Raw genomic sequence first — 13,661 nt, 5'->3', positions numbered from 1 at the left:
CCCCCCCCCCCCCCGGATACCCATGGGTTCCTTTAAAAATGTTCAGCCATTTTGGTCGAATCGTTTGGCCAGCCATAGCTAACATACATATACATAAATTTATATTTATGATAACATAAAGATATATATATATATAGATCAAAGAACCTTATATTATAGATATATATGAGAGAATAGGGGGTGTAAACGTAATTTTCAGTGAGTACCCAATCAAAAGGTTGAATACCCGATTCAATCCGGAACCCTTTAAACTGTCTGATTGAAGGATTAATTAGATAACCTTGCTTTTTAAGCTAAAAATTGTTTTTTAAATAAAAAAAACTAATTCTGAAAACATATCCACCCCCAAAGTAGGAGTTTTGAACGTTGAATTTGCGCTCAAACTCAGGATTTACAGATCTTTAAAAAGTTTTATATGTCTCAAATGAATCCGAAAGAAGTTTTCCACAAAACTGCATACTCAGTTCACCTAACTTACAAAGCCGGTCACTCCCTTTAATTCGAACTTGCCCCTCTTTATATGTAAGGTTTCTTGAAATTGTAACTTCAGATTAAATTAAATTCAGTTTTTTTTTCAAGATGTCTTCAAAAAGATGACTTCTTATTAAACCATTAAACCAGTCATTAGTGTAAATAACGAATTTTTAAGGTTTTATACCATAAAATTGATTGTTTTTGATTGTGGCTTTCTAGAATTTTCTACTCTTTCCTGCCAAAAATTCTGTTCTTGATAGAAATATGACATGCGTCTTTGCTATTGATAAATGAAAATGTTCTGAATCGATAAAACTCTAAAACTGTAAGATAAAGTACAATCTAAAACTGTAAGATAAAGTTCAATCTAAAACTGTAAGATAAAGTTCAATCTGAAACTGTAAGATAAAGTACAATATAAAACTGTAAGATAAAGTGCAATATAAAACTGTAAGATAAAGTTCAATCTAAAACTGTAAGACAAAGTGCAATATAAAACTGTAAGATAAAGTACAATCTAAAACTGTAAGATAAAGTACAATCTAAAACTGTAAGATAAAGTGCAATATAAAACTGTAAGATAAAGTACAATATAAAACTGTAAGATAGAGTACAATATAAAACTGTAAGATAAAGTGCAATATAAAACAGTATGATGGAGTGCAATCCAAAAATGGAAACTGCAGGGCTTGAATTTTTAAAGTAAGTTAGGATCTTCAGGATTAATTTTGATTAAAAAGCAGTTTCAAATCTTAAAATAGTTTTTTAATTGTGATATGTTAAAGTTGAAACTCTAAAGATATTGAATTTTCCAAATGGACAATGTGGAAAACCAAGATTTTAACGGAAATTGTCTTTAGTTTTTACAGTTCCTAGTTTTAGTTCCTTGTTTTCAAAATACTGCAGTATGTATATAATGCAGTATATATGCAGTTAGACAAAATGCAGTTCTAGCTGCTTTCAGATTATTTAGTCTTCTTCCCCCCTCCTCCTTTCCTTAAACCTCATTTTAGATATTACTCTCTCATACATGTTCAACATCTCTTTATTAATCATAAGTTTTCAACATCTCTTTACTAATCATAATTTTTTAACATCTCTTTATTAATCCTAATTTTTTAACATCTCTTTACTAATCATAATTTTTTAACATCGTTGACATAGTTTTACATTATTTATAGGATAGACAGAAATTAAATCGAGAAATTAAAAATTTGCAGTAGTATATTTACATAATATACATCATATTTTTGTCTTTAGTTTTGTTGCCTCTAAAAAATTCCTATTTTGTTGAAACCACTTAAAACAGAAAAATATTAATAGTATGGCTAAGATTATAGAAACATTATAAATATAAAATTATTGCTAGAAAGATTCCTGGAAGTCTAGCTAGCTTTTACAATTTATAAAAGAAAATTGTCACAATAAAGCTAGAAGGTTGTCCAGTGTTGAGAGTGTGCCCAAGCCTATTTATTATTGAGTATTCCTTGAACATATTGTTATATAACAATTGAAGATGAGACATGAGTTACAACACTATGCCAACTAATAAACCATCATATATTATTTAGAAAGAAGGAGGGTAGATAGGGGGAAGGGACTTACGATTCAAAATATCTTATTTGTGAAAATTATGTCTTATAACTCTCTATCTTCTATTTTAGTTGGTTATCCAGTCAATCCAGAGATGCTCAGTTGTCTGAGTTTATTGAAGGTCTTGGACCCGGTCAACTTGTTGGTAGACAGGTAGATACAGTTTACTATACACTGGTCAACTTGTTGGTAGACAGGTAGATATAGTTTACTATACACTGGTAAACTTGTTGGTAGACAGGTAGATATAGTTTACTATACACTGGTCAACTTGTTGGTAGACAGGTAGATAGAGTTTACTGATTAAACACAACCATAGAAGGACGCTTTAAGATATTTTGTTGATAATCATAAAAAATCAAGAATAAATTCTCCAGGTTTTGGGATCTCCTGTCCTGGGAGATATCCAGCTCAGCCTGATTGACCGGCGCGGGAACCTTGAACTAGAAGTTATCAGGGCTAGAGGGCTGCAGACTAAAGCGGGTTCAAAACTGCTTCCAGGTTAGAAACATTTTTTTTCTTGTTAAATTTATCTTTTCAAACTTCACTGTCACAAGCAATCTGGACGTCATAATCGACCAATATATTTTTTGTAAAACCAAAAAATAGTTTGAAATAAGGAAAACTCCTGTAGATTTAGGTTTAGTAAAATATTGCGTGGTTTACTTAGCCTCTTTTAGTGCCGTGAACTAAATTCCTCCCACAGTCCTTTTGATCGCTAACTGCAAATCAAATCAAATATAAATCAAATCAGATATAAATCAAATCAAATCAACTCAAATATTAATTAAATCAAATCAAATCAAATGAGACGATCCCCGGTCGCCCTCGGCATATGCATTCGACTACCAATGATTTTAGCTGGACTAGCTAAAAGAGGTCTTTCAGGATATTTTGAACTTAAATGATGAGTTATATTTAATTTGTATAAATATGCATAGAGAAAAACTCATTGCAATTTTCTGGGACAATTTGAAAATAAATTTTTTCAGTGAAAAACATCGCAGCTCTGACCTAGTAAACAGTTCTAACATAAAATATATTTTCAGCTCCGTGAAAAACATCGCAGCTCTGACCTAGTAAACAGTTCTAATATAAAATATATTTTCAGCTCCGTGGGTGAAGGTTTACCTTGTAAGCGGGAAGAAATGCTTGGCTAAAGCAAAAACATCCCAGGCTCGTAGAACTCTAGATCCACTCTTCCAGCAGCAGCTCATCTTCAGCCAGAGATATGGGGGTTGTGTTCTTCAGGTTAGATCCGCCTCCCAGCCCCCCCCTTCTCTACAACATACTTTTTTCAGATAGCTTGCAACTTTGGCAATCGTAACGTGTTCTTTTTAGGGAAACTAAGTTCAGAGTTAATGAATAACTAGAAAAAGTTGAACCTATGTACGGAAAGCAGAACTATTTGTCTAGTTGTTTAAAAATATCTATTATACATAGTTTAACTACTTCTAGCTTTCTATTGATTAAATTCTTGTTTGATGCGTGTATAACGATATATATTGTAAATATTGCATCACAATACATCAGGAAAATAATTGTGCAACAAATTATTAAATTATAAATTATTTAAATATTTGTTTAGGTGACTATCTGGGGGGACTATGGACGAGTGGAGGGTGCCAAGGTTTTCATGGGAGTAGCACAAATCCTATTAGATAACCTAGACCTTTCTGAGCTCGTGATTGGTTGGTACAAACTCTTTGGAACATCCTCATTGGTCAGCGTACCACCAGGTGGTGGGAAAGACAGTGCCCTTCAGGTTAGAAGCATCAACTAATGAAATATCTAAAAATCAGAATAGTGAATATTCGAACAAGTTTTGACAATCTTTAATTTTCAGGATAACTCTAAAACTGAGATACAAAACCAGGTTTCGGAGGAGAGTATATCAGTTTCCGGTACATGACACCTGGCCAGCACTCGGACCCTGCGACCAAAAGTGCGGATATACATTAAAGTTTTTTCTAGTAGCCTTCTCATACAGCTGTTCATGTACGAGAACCCAACTCCAGGGGCTGCCAAGGTCCGGGCACACTCTTTATAAAGTATACGGAGGTACAGACGGTCATTTATCTCAATGACCGGCCAACTCCTAGTCACCTATTCACAGATCGTCTCATTCAGCTTGAGACAAACATTCTAAAATGTTCGTGTATAAAAAAAGAATGGACCAGCACTCCAACGTGATAAATTCATTATTTAGAGATTAGATCTTGATGCAAGTGAACCTCAGAGATGAAAAATATAATCATGGGAGAATCTTCCCTCGGAAAAGTGTCCAAAAGACTTGGAAGGTTTTTGCAAGATTTGTTTTTCGATAAAACTTTTCATTCATAAATAATTCAGTCATTAAGTACCTCTTTAATCATCTGTCAAACGCTGCAAGGATATAATATCATTTTTTAGAATTTAACTTTCCTCTTTAACGGGTTTTACTAAATATAGGAAATTAAACTTTAGCTTATGTTTATTTTCAATAATAATAGTTTTGAAGTTTTGAAATGGAGTAAATCATTATGAAAACTATTAAACCTTGGTGTAATCTGATATTAACTGACAATTTAGTTGGTTTAAAAATGAAGCGATAAAAAGTTAGAGTTTAGAATTCTATGCCACCATTTATATCATTAACGAATTTTATGGATATAATTGCGATGCGAAATGTTTGGTCATCAAACCTTCAAATTAATAATAATTTGTTTTTGATTTACAAAATAATAATAAAGCTGCCTAAAGTCTGACACTATAATTTAAAAAGATACGTAAATAATTCTTTCCATGTCAGCAAAAACATGCATTATAAATTATATACAGGGTGAAACGTTTTGTTAATTCTAGTTAAATACTACCCCACCCCCCTCCCCCCTTTGGATCAGAATTGGGAACTCCCCCATTTTTGTATTGCAAAGGGGCAGTAATCTTCAGTTCATAATCAATAAATCAATCTTACTATAAAAATTCAAATAAAAACTGATTCATAAATTTTCTGAGCCCTCAAAATTAAAAGCTAAACTACAACTTAATCAAACCGTTTAAATTAATGCTTTAGATGTAAAAAATTGGCTCTGAATATTTTCTTTAACCTATTTTTTTTTAACTCTCATCCTAGGCTTAGTTTATCAATGTGATCAATTATTTTATTATTTAGTAAATTTATTTTTATTTTGATCATGTTTTCCCAAACTTTATATATTGTATAATCACCAAATTATCAAACAGGACGGCTGTAATTTTTCCCTATTCAGTGTATATGTATTATGTATATCTTATCTATAAAGCAAACTATTTTTTGGGTTTATTTTGGATTCCTTATAAAATGACTTGACCCCTATAACTTTGATTCAAAATGCAAAATAAACCCAACAAATACCTGGCTGAGAGCTCAAGCTATTTTCTATTTCACGAACGAGATTTTTATAATATGAATTATATCTATATCAATATACTTTATCAAAATATACATAGAATATTAATGTGCAGTCCTGAAATTATGTTAATATGTACGCTGTATATACAGGGTTACCCACAAAGGATGAGACCTTAAAGGCGACTTTATGGAGTTCACTACGTATCATATCATGGTTCTCTGGAGCTATAAACTTGTATCATCTTTACAGAATCATTTATCTCTTCATTACAAGTCAATACATAAAACAGCTAGAAGTCAAATTTAACTTTTCAATTCTTATCTACCTATAAAATAAAGCTCTTCGCTCACATATATATATATATATATATTTTCGGGGTTTTGAAAAGATCCCTTTATATATATATATAATTAAATACTTCCCTTTAGCCTAAAGGGATCTTTTCAAAAACCCTGAAAAAAATATAGTTTAAGCTTACCTTTACACAATACACATAATCGCATGACTTGTATATTGTGTGAAACGCTATGAAATATTGGAAAGTTGTTGGTTTCCCTTGACTGTTAGAGCGTGTAAAGTAATCATAATCTTATTTCCAGGTAGAAAAAGAAGACTTGGACTATTGGGACCTAAAAGAACTACTATCACAGTACATAGGTAAGTACAGTGTACATTAAAATTCAATAACTAACGTGGAGTGCAGTGTAAAATTAGAAATTCTCAAATCTTCAAAATAAAAAAGTTCATTTATGCAAAGAGATGTATTTGACCACACTCAAGGTTTCAACAGAAAAGAAAATGAACTTTAGTTTAAAGTATCTTTGGAAATCAATTAGTATCATTCACAATCATACGCTTTAAAGCTTTATCTGATATATTATGAATTAGATATCGATGTTTTTAATTTTGAAAACGGATTATTTTTATTGTGGTTTCGTTTCAAAGTGACTTGAGCATTTCTTTTGCAGAATAACAAATTAGAAATATCAGAAAAAATATTTCAAACATAGAAAATGGAAAATATCTTCAATCTTCTCAGATAAAGTTTCAAGGACACTCTTGTGATTTAAGCAATGCAATGTTTTCATTAAAGAAAATTTGAGACTTATAAACGATAAACTCTTTAATGAAAGGATTGCAGGAATTTAGTCTATAAATCTTTTTAAGGATTACAATATTACTGCGTAAAGAATATTCTAAAGAAAAGTAATGCAATGTAAAACCACGAACGGGTAGAATTGTGTCATGGTGGAGACTGTTTTAATCCAGGATAGGACAATTTTTCTTAACACTCGAAAAATCTGTTTAAAAATGTAAAAAAAATTAGTTTTTGCCACAAACTCGTATTTTCTAATCGTTATATCTTTGCAACCTTATGTTTTAAACCTTTGATATTCCAAATCTTTCACTATTTGGCCTAACTGAATGTATATAATGAAATATTAAAGGTCTACAACATCAGGTTGAAAAGATAAAAGGATTTGAAAATCAGAGTTAATGACAAAATCTCAAATCCTATCAAACAAAATGTTCGGATTTTTTAAACCTTGCATTGTATTAGGAGTGAAGAGATTATACCTGAGCACGGTGGAACCCTAACAAGAGGTTTTAGTTCAGCTTCTAGTGATGGAGAACCCCTTTCTGGATCTATCATTGGAGAGGACAAGTAACCATTTTATCATTAACAAGCTGAAAAAATTTGTTTAGTCTAACTTGTTGGTAGACAGGTAGATATAGTTTACTATACACTGGTCAACTTGTTGGTAGACAGGTAGATAGAGTTTACTGATTAAACACAACCATAGAAGGACGCTTTAAGATATTTTGTTGATAATCATAAAAAATCAAGAATAAATTCTCCAGGTTTTGGGATCTCCTGTCCTGGGAGATATCCAGCTCAGCCTGATTGACCGGCGCGGGAACCTTGAACTAGAAGTTATCAGGGCTAGAGGGCTGCAGACTAAAGCGGGTTCAAAACTGCTTCCAGGTTAGAAACATTTTTTTTCTTGTTAAATTTATCTTTTCAAACTTCACTGTCACAAGCAATCTGGACGTCATAATCGACCAATATATTTTTTGTAAAACCAAAAAATAGTTTGAAATAAGGAAAACTCCTGTAGATTTAGGTTTAGTAAAATATTGCGTGGTTTACTTAGCCTCTTTTAGTGCCGTGAACTAAATTCCTCCCACAGTCCTTTTGATCGCTAACTGCAAATCAAATCAAATATAAATCAAATCAGATATAAATCAAATCAAATCAACTCAAATATTAATTAAATCAAATCAAATCAAATGAGACGATCCCCGGTCGCCCTCGGCATATGCATTCGACTACCAATGATTTTAGCTGGACTAGCTAAAAGAGGTCTTTCAGGATATTTTGAACTTAAATGATGAGTTATATTTAATTTGTATAAATATGCATAGAGAAAAACTCATTGCAATTTTCTGGGACAATTTGAAAATAAATTTTTTCAGTGAAAAACATCGCAGCTCTGACCTAGTAAACAGTTCTAACATAAAATATATTTTCAGCTCCGTGAAAAACATCGCAGCTCTGACCTAGTAAACAGTTCTAATATAAAATATATTTTCAGCTCCGTGGGTGAAGGTTTACCTTGTAAGCGGGAAGAAATGCTTGGCTAAAGCAAAAACATCCCAGGCTCGTAGAACTCTAGATCCACTCTTCCAGCAGCAGCTCATCTTCAGCCAGAGATATGGGGGTTGTGTTCTTCAGGTTAGATCCGCCTCCCAGCCCCCCCCCCCTTCTCTACAACATACTTTTTTCAGATAGCTTGCAACTTTGGCAATCGTAACGTGTTCTTTTTAGGGAAACTAAGTTCAGAGTTAATGAATAACTAGAAAAAGTTGAACCTATGTACGGAAAGCAGAACTATTTGTCTAGTTGTTTAAAAATATCTATTATACATAGTTTAACTACTTCTAGCTTTCTATTGATTAAATTCTTGTTTGATGCGTGTATAACGATATATATTGTAAATATTGCATCACAATACATCAGGAAAATAATTGTGCAACAAATTATTAAATTATAAATTATTTAAATATTTGTTTAGGTGACTATCTGGGGGGACTATGGACGAGTGGAGGGTGCCAAGGTTTTCATGGGAGTAGCACAAATCCTATTAGATAACCTAGACCTTTCTGAGCTCGTGATTGGTTGGTACAAACTCTTTGGAACATCCTCATTGGTCAGCGTACCACCAGGTGGTGGGAAAGACAGTGCCCTTCAGGTTAGAAGCATCAACTAATGAAATATCTAAAAATCAGAATAGTGAATATTCGAACAAGTTTTGACAATCTTTAATTTTCAGGATAACTCTAAAACTGAGATACAAAACCAGGTTTCGGAGGAGAGTATATCAGTTTCCGGTACATGACACCTGGCCAGCACTCGGACCCTGCGACCAAAAGTGCGGATATACATTAAAGTTTTTTCTAGTAGCCTTCTCATACAGCTGTTCATGTACGAGAACCCAACTCCAGGGGCTGCCAAGGTCCGGGCACACTCTTTATAAAGTATACGGAGGTACAGACGGTCATTTATCTCAATGACCGGCCAACTCCTAGTCACCTATTCACAGATCGTCTCATTCAGCTTGAGACAAACATTCTAAAATGTTCGTGTATAAAAAAAGAATGGACCAGCACTCCAACGTGATAAATTCATTATTTAGAGATTAGATCTTGATGCAAGTGAACCTCAGAGATGAAAAATATAATCATGGGAGAATCTTCCCTCGGAAAAGTGTCCAAAAGACTTGGAAGGTTTTTGCAAGATTTGTTTTTCGATAAAACTTTTCATTCATAAATAATTCAGTCATTAAGTACCTCTTTAATCATCTGTCAAACGCTGCAAGGATATAATATCATTTTTTAGAATTTAACTTTCCTCTTTAACGGGTTTTACTAAATATAGGAAATTAAACTTTAGCTTATGTTTATTTTCAATAATAATAGTTTTGAAGTTTTGAAATGGAGTAAATCATTATGAAAACTATTAAACCTTGGTGTAATCTGATATTAACTGACAATTTAGTTGGTTTAAAAATGAAGCGATAAAAAGTTAGAGTTTAGAATTCTATGCCACCATTTATATCATTAACGAATTTTATGGATATAATTGCGATGCGAAATGTTTGGTCATCAAACCTTCAAATTAATAATAATTTGTTTTTGATTTACAAAATAATAATAAAGCTGCCTAAAGTCTGACACTATAATTTAAAAAGATACGTAAATAATTCTTTCCATGTCAGCAAAAACATGCATTATAAATTATATACAGGGTGAAACGTTTTGTTAATTCTAGTTAAATACTACCCCACCCCCCTCCCCCCTTTGGATCAGAATTGGGAACTCCCCCATTTTTGTATTGCAAAGGGGCAGTAATCTTCAGTTCATAATCAATAAATCAATCTTACTATAAAAATTCAAATAAAAACTGATTCATAAATTTTCTGAGCCCTCAAAATTAAAAGCTAAACTACAACTTAATCAAACCGTTTAAATTAATGCTTTAGATGTAAAAAATTGGCTCTGAATATTTTCTTTAACCTATTTTTTTTTAACTCTCATCCTAGGCTTAGTTTATCAATGTGATCAATTATTTTATTATTTAGTAAATTTATTTTTATTTTGATCATGTTTTCCCAAACTTTATATATTGTATAATCACCAAATTATCAAACAGGACGGCTGTAATTTTTCCCTATTCAGTGTATATGTATTATGTATATCTTATCTATAAAGCAAACTATTTTTTGGGTTTATTTTGGATTCCTTATAAAATGACTTGACCCCTATAACTTTGATTCAAAATGCAAAATAAACCCAACAAATACCTGGCTGAGAGCTCAAGCTATTTTCTATTTCACGAACGAGATTTTTATAATATGAATTATATCTATATCAATATACTTTATCAAAATATACATAGAATATTAATGTGCAGTCCTGAAATTATGTTAATATGTACGCTGTATATACAGGGTTACCCACAAAGGATGAGACCTTAAAGGCGACTTTATGGAGTTCACTACGTATCATATCATGGTTCTCTGGAGCTATAAACTTGTATCATCTTTACAGAATCATTTATCTCTTCATTACAAGTCAATACATAAAACAGCTAGAAGTCAAATTTAACTTTTCAATTCTTATCTACCTATAAAATAAAGCTCTTCGCTCACATATATATATATATATATGTTAGCTAGAGCTATACATATATATATAATATACAATATAATATACGCATAGCTTTAGCTAACATATATATATATATTTATATATATATATGTATATATGTTAGCTAGAGCTGGCCAAACGGCTGGAATGAATTGGCTGACATTTTTTAACATATATAGGCTATAAAAAATATTCTATTTTTATTTCTAAAATTAGACTTTTTGAAAATTACACGGGCAACGCACTTCAACTAATATTTAAGTTCAGATAGGTAAAAAACGTCTCAATCTTTGTGGGCAACCCTGTATCAAAATTATGCTTGTTTCTTAAAAGGGACTGAACGTGTAATTTCAAGTGACCCTCCGTGTAGAGATGGCAATATACCAGTTTTACAATTCTATTTCCTTAAAAGCTATGTCTGATAGTATGAATTAGATATGCATGTTTTGTTTGTTTAAACATTTTTTTAAACTTCTGGTTTTTCTGCATAAGTGATTTGCGCATTTCTTGCTAACGAATTGAACTGATTTAGACACTTTTTGAGGCAGAAAAACGACGATATCTTATACATTTTTGATAAGATAAAGGTTTCAAGGGTTCGTTGCTATCTTGGCATGGAGGGTATCTTGTAATTACGCCTCCAGTCCCTTTAACAACTGAGAAAAATTTAAATCGAAACAAAGAGAAGTCGTAATGGAGAGACAGTTGTAAACCGTGAGTTTCATTTTTAGAATACATAAAACATCTTCTGCATTTTAGATTCCTTGGATTCTATTCTCTCTGTGTTGTATTCAAATATTTAACCGGATCAACTGGCTCTTTTGATACTTTGCGTATACAAATCAAAACTAGAAGAGCTACAGTGAAACCCCCTAATAACGAATACATCGGAAGAATTTATCAAATGTCGTCTTGACAATTTTTCAATGAGTTTTTTACTATATTACGTAAATTTCAGTATTTGCGAAAATAAATAAATAGCCATGAATATGCGGGAACAGTTTTAAAGAGTTCCATATAATCATTTAATTAAAAAACTAAATATCTGCAACATTCCATTATCAGAAAGTGAAGAATACGACATTTGATGAATTATTTCGATGTATTCGTTATTAAGGGTTTCACTGTACAAAATCAGAAGGTCGTAACAGATTCTTGGTTTTGTGTTAAGGAATTGAGTCTTTGCCACAAACTCTATACTTTTTTAATCCCTAAATACTGGGAGCTTGATAGTGTATGACTGTATACTCGAGTACCTTTGATATTTCAAACTCAGATTATTAGATCTAACAGATATCATAGTTTGAAATATCCATAGGTCTCTGACAATGGGTTGCAAAGATATAGGGAATAGGAAAAGACTCAATTCCTTTGAGAAACTTTTACTTTGAATGTGGAAAAGCGTTCCCTTTGAATAAATATTATTTTTGGGGAAATATTCTAGACGAAGACTTATTGCGTCAAAACAGCAAAATATTAAAAATATTACAAGCTTTTAATTAATACATCTCATCAAGGGTGTAATGCAAGGAAAGTTAATTGCGGCCGTGTATACTCTGCGTACACATTGAAACCAGTTCTCTTTGGGAGGAATTTGTGAACAAGAATAGATGCATCAGTGTTCGTTTAGTGTCCGAGGAGGTTAAAAGCATAACATTTTGATAATTTTGATAATTCACACAATAGTTTCCTATGACCAGAATATTTCATTGGTTTTTTCATGTGAAAGATGGATCCCATGTCAGAGACAGTACACTGCAGTACAAAAGATGTGTACACTTCTGAAATAACTTGCCTTGCATTACATTCTTGCATCTCATGAAATTAACTGATTTCCAAGGTTATAATGTAAGGAAAATTACTTCAGAGGTGTGCGCATCTTTTGTACTGTAGTGCAGACAAATATTTGAAATTTTGATCATTCAAAAACCTTCCCTGTGGTGACGTGATGTACCACAAAAAAATTGGGCCCGATCGGTTCAGCCATTTTGACGTTTATTGGATACAAACAAACAGACAGACAAGCCAAATTTATATATAGATAGCATAAAGTTAGCCATGGCCGTAGGCAAAAAAGATTTAATTATCACATTTGAAAAAGATCGACAGCATATACTCCGAAGTTTAAAACATAATTTAACTCAAAACACACTTAGGACAAACCTGTTTAATATATTCTTTGATTTTCTTTATCCAATATTCTCTTTATCCAATATTCTCTTTATCCAATATTCTCTTTCTGCAATATTCTCCTATTCTCTCTATCCAATATTATCTTATTCTCAGTGGCGTAAATAAGGGGGGTTATTGGGGTTATTTACCCCCCTCCCCTTAGAATCCTGGGGTTAATTACCCCCCCCCCCCACCAAGAATCCTGGGGGTAATTACCCCCCATAGAATCTTGGAGGTAATTATCCCAGAACTATTGCGAGTTGTTAACTTGTTACTTTGTTTTTAAAAAAGGTTGATTTTAAAATTGAATATCTTTTACGAAAATAATTTAAAAGTCAACATATTCTAAATGATTTTAAATTCTAAAGTAATAGTCAATTTCATTACAAATAGATGTTTTTTAATAGAAAAAAGGGTATGGGCAATGAAAAATACATTTTTACTTCTCAATAATGTCATATCCATATTAGATTTATTTAAGATCTTAACATACTATATTGACGACAAGAAAATTTTAGAAATTAGAAATAAGAATACAAACAAAGCCATTATTTTTTCAAAGTTTTGCAGAGTAGAGATGTCAACGATAGTGTAACGTAACGTAAAATGTACGTTTTTGTACGTTACGTTACAATAATGTGTAACGTTTGGATATATTCTATATAACGTGAACGTTAAACGTTAACGTTATAGGAGCTCATACCTAACGTTAACGTTAAACGTTAACGTTAAACGTTAACGTTAGAGAAATATACCCCCAACGTTAGCGTTTTGTGGAAATGTAACGTTATTTTTCTAATATCTACAACTTTTTTGACCATAACGTAAAGAAATGTT

At 32.0% G+C, this 13,661-nt stretch overlaps 2 protein-coding genes across 2 annotated transcripts in view; both read left to right on the top strand.

Annotated features, from left to right (window-relative positions):
• LOC111715664 (regulating synaptic membrane exocytosis protein 1) overlaps positions 1 to 5,546 on the top strand; it is a gene marked incomplete in the record, with an annotated part of 52,189 nt that extends 46,643 nt beyond the window's left edge. The window contains 5 exon segments of the mRNA XM_023491022.1: positions 2,139 to 2,220; positions 2,445 to 2,568; positions 3,179 to 3,318; positions 3,656 to 3,832; positions 3,914 to 5,546. Of these exon segments, the coding sequence (XP_023346790.1) occupies positions 2,139 to 2,220; positions 2,445 to 2,568; positions 3,179 to 3,318; positions 3,656 to 3,832; positions 3,914 to 3,979 (589 nt within the window).
• Positions 5,547 to 5,942: 396 nt separating this feature from the next.
• Positions 5,943 to 10,409, top strand: LOC111715472 (regulating synaptic membrane exocytosis protein 3-like). Its single transcript, XM_023490801.1, has 8 exons — positions 5,943 to 5,949; positions 6,041 to 6,098; positions 7,003 to 7,107; positions 7,173 to 7,212; positions 7,305 to 7,428; positions 8,039 to 8,178; positions 8,519 to 8,695; positions 8,777 to 10,409. The coding sequence occupies exons 1-8, from the start codon at positions 5,943 to 5,945 to the stop codon at positions 8,840 to 8,842; spliced, it is 717 nt and encodes a 238-aa protein (XP_023346569.1). The 3' UTR covers positions 8,843 to 10,409.
• The last annotated feature ends 3,252 nt before the right edge of the window (positions 10,410 to 13,661 follow it).

This window comes from Eurytemora carolleeae, unplaced genomic scaffold, assembly GCF_000591075.1.
Source record: "Eurytemora carolleeae unplaced genomic scaffold, Eaff_2.0 scaffold14, whole genome shotgun sequence".
Taxonomy (NCBI): domain Eukaryota; kingdom Metazoa; phylum Arthropoda; class Copepoda; order Calanoida; family Temoridae; genus Eurytemora; species Eurytemora carolleeae.
This window is presented reverse-complemented; position numbering and strand designations above follow the sequence as displayed.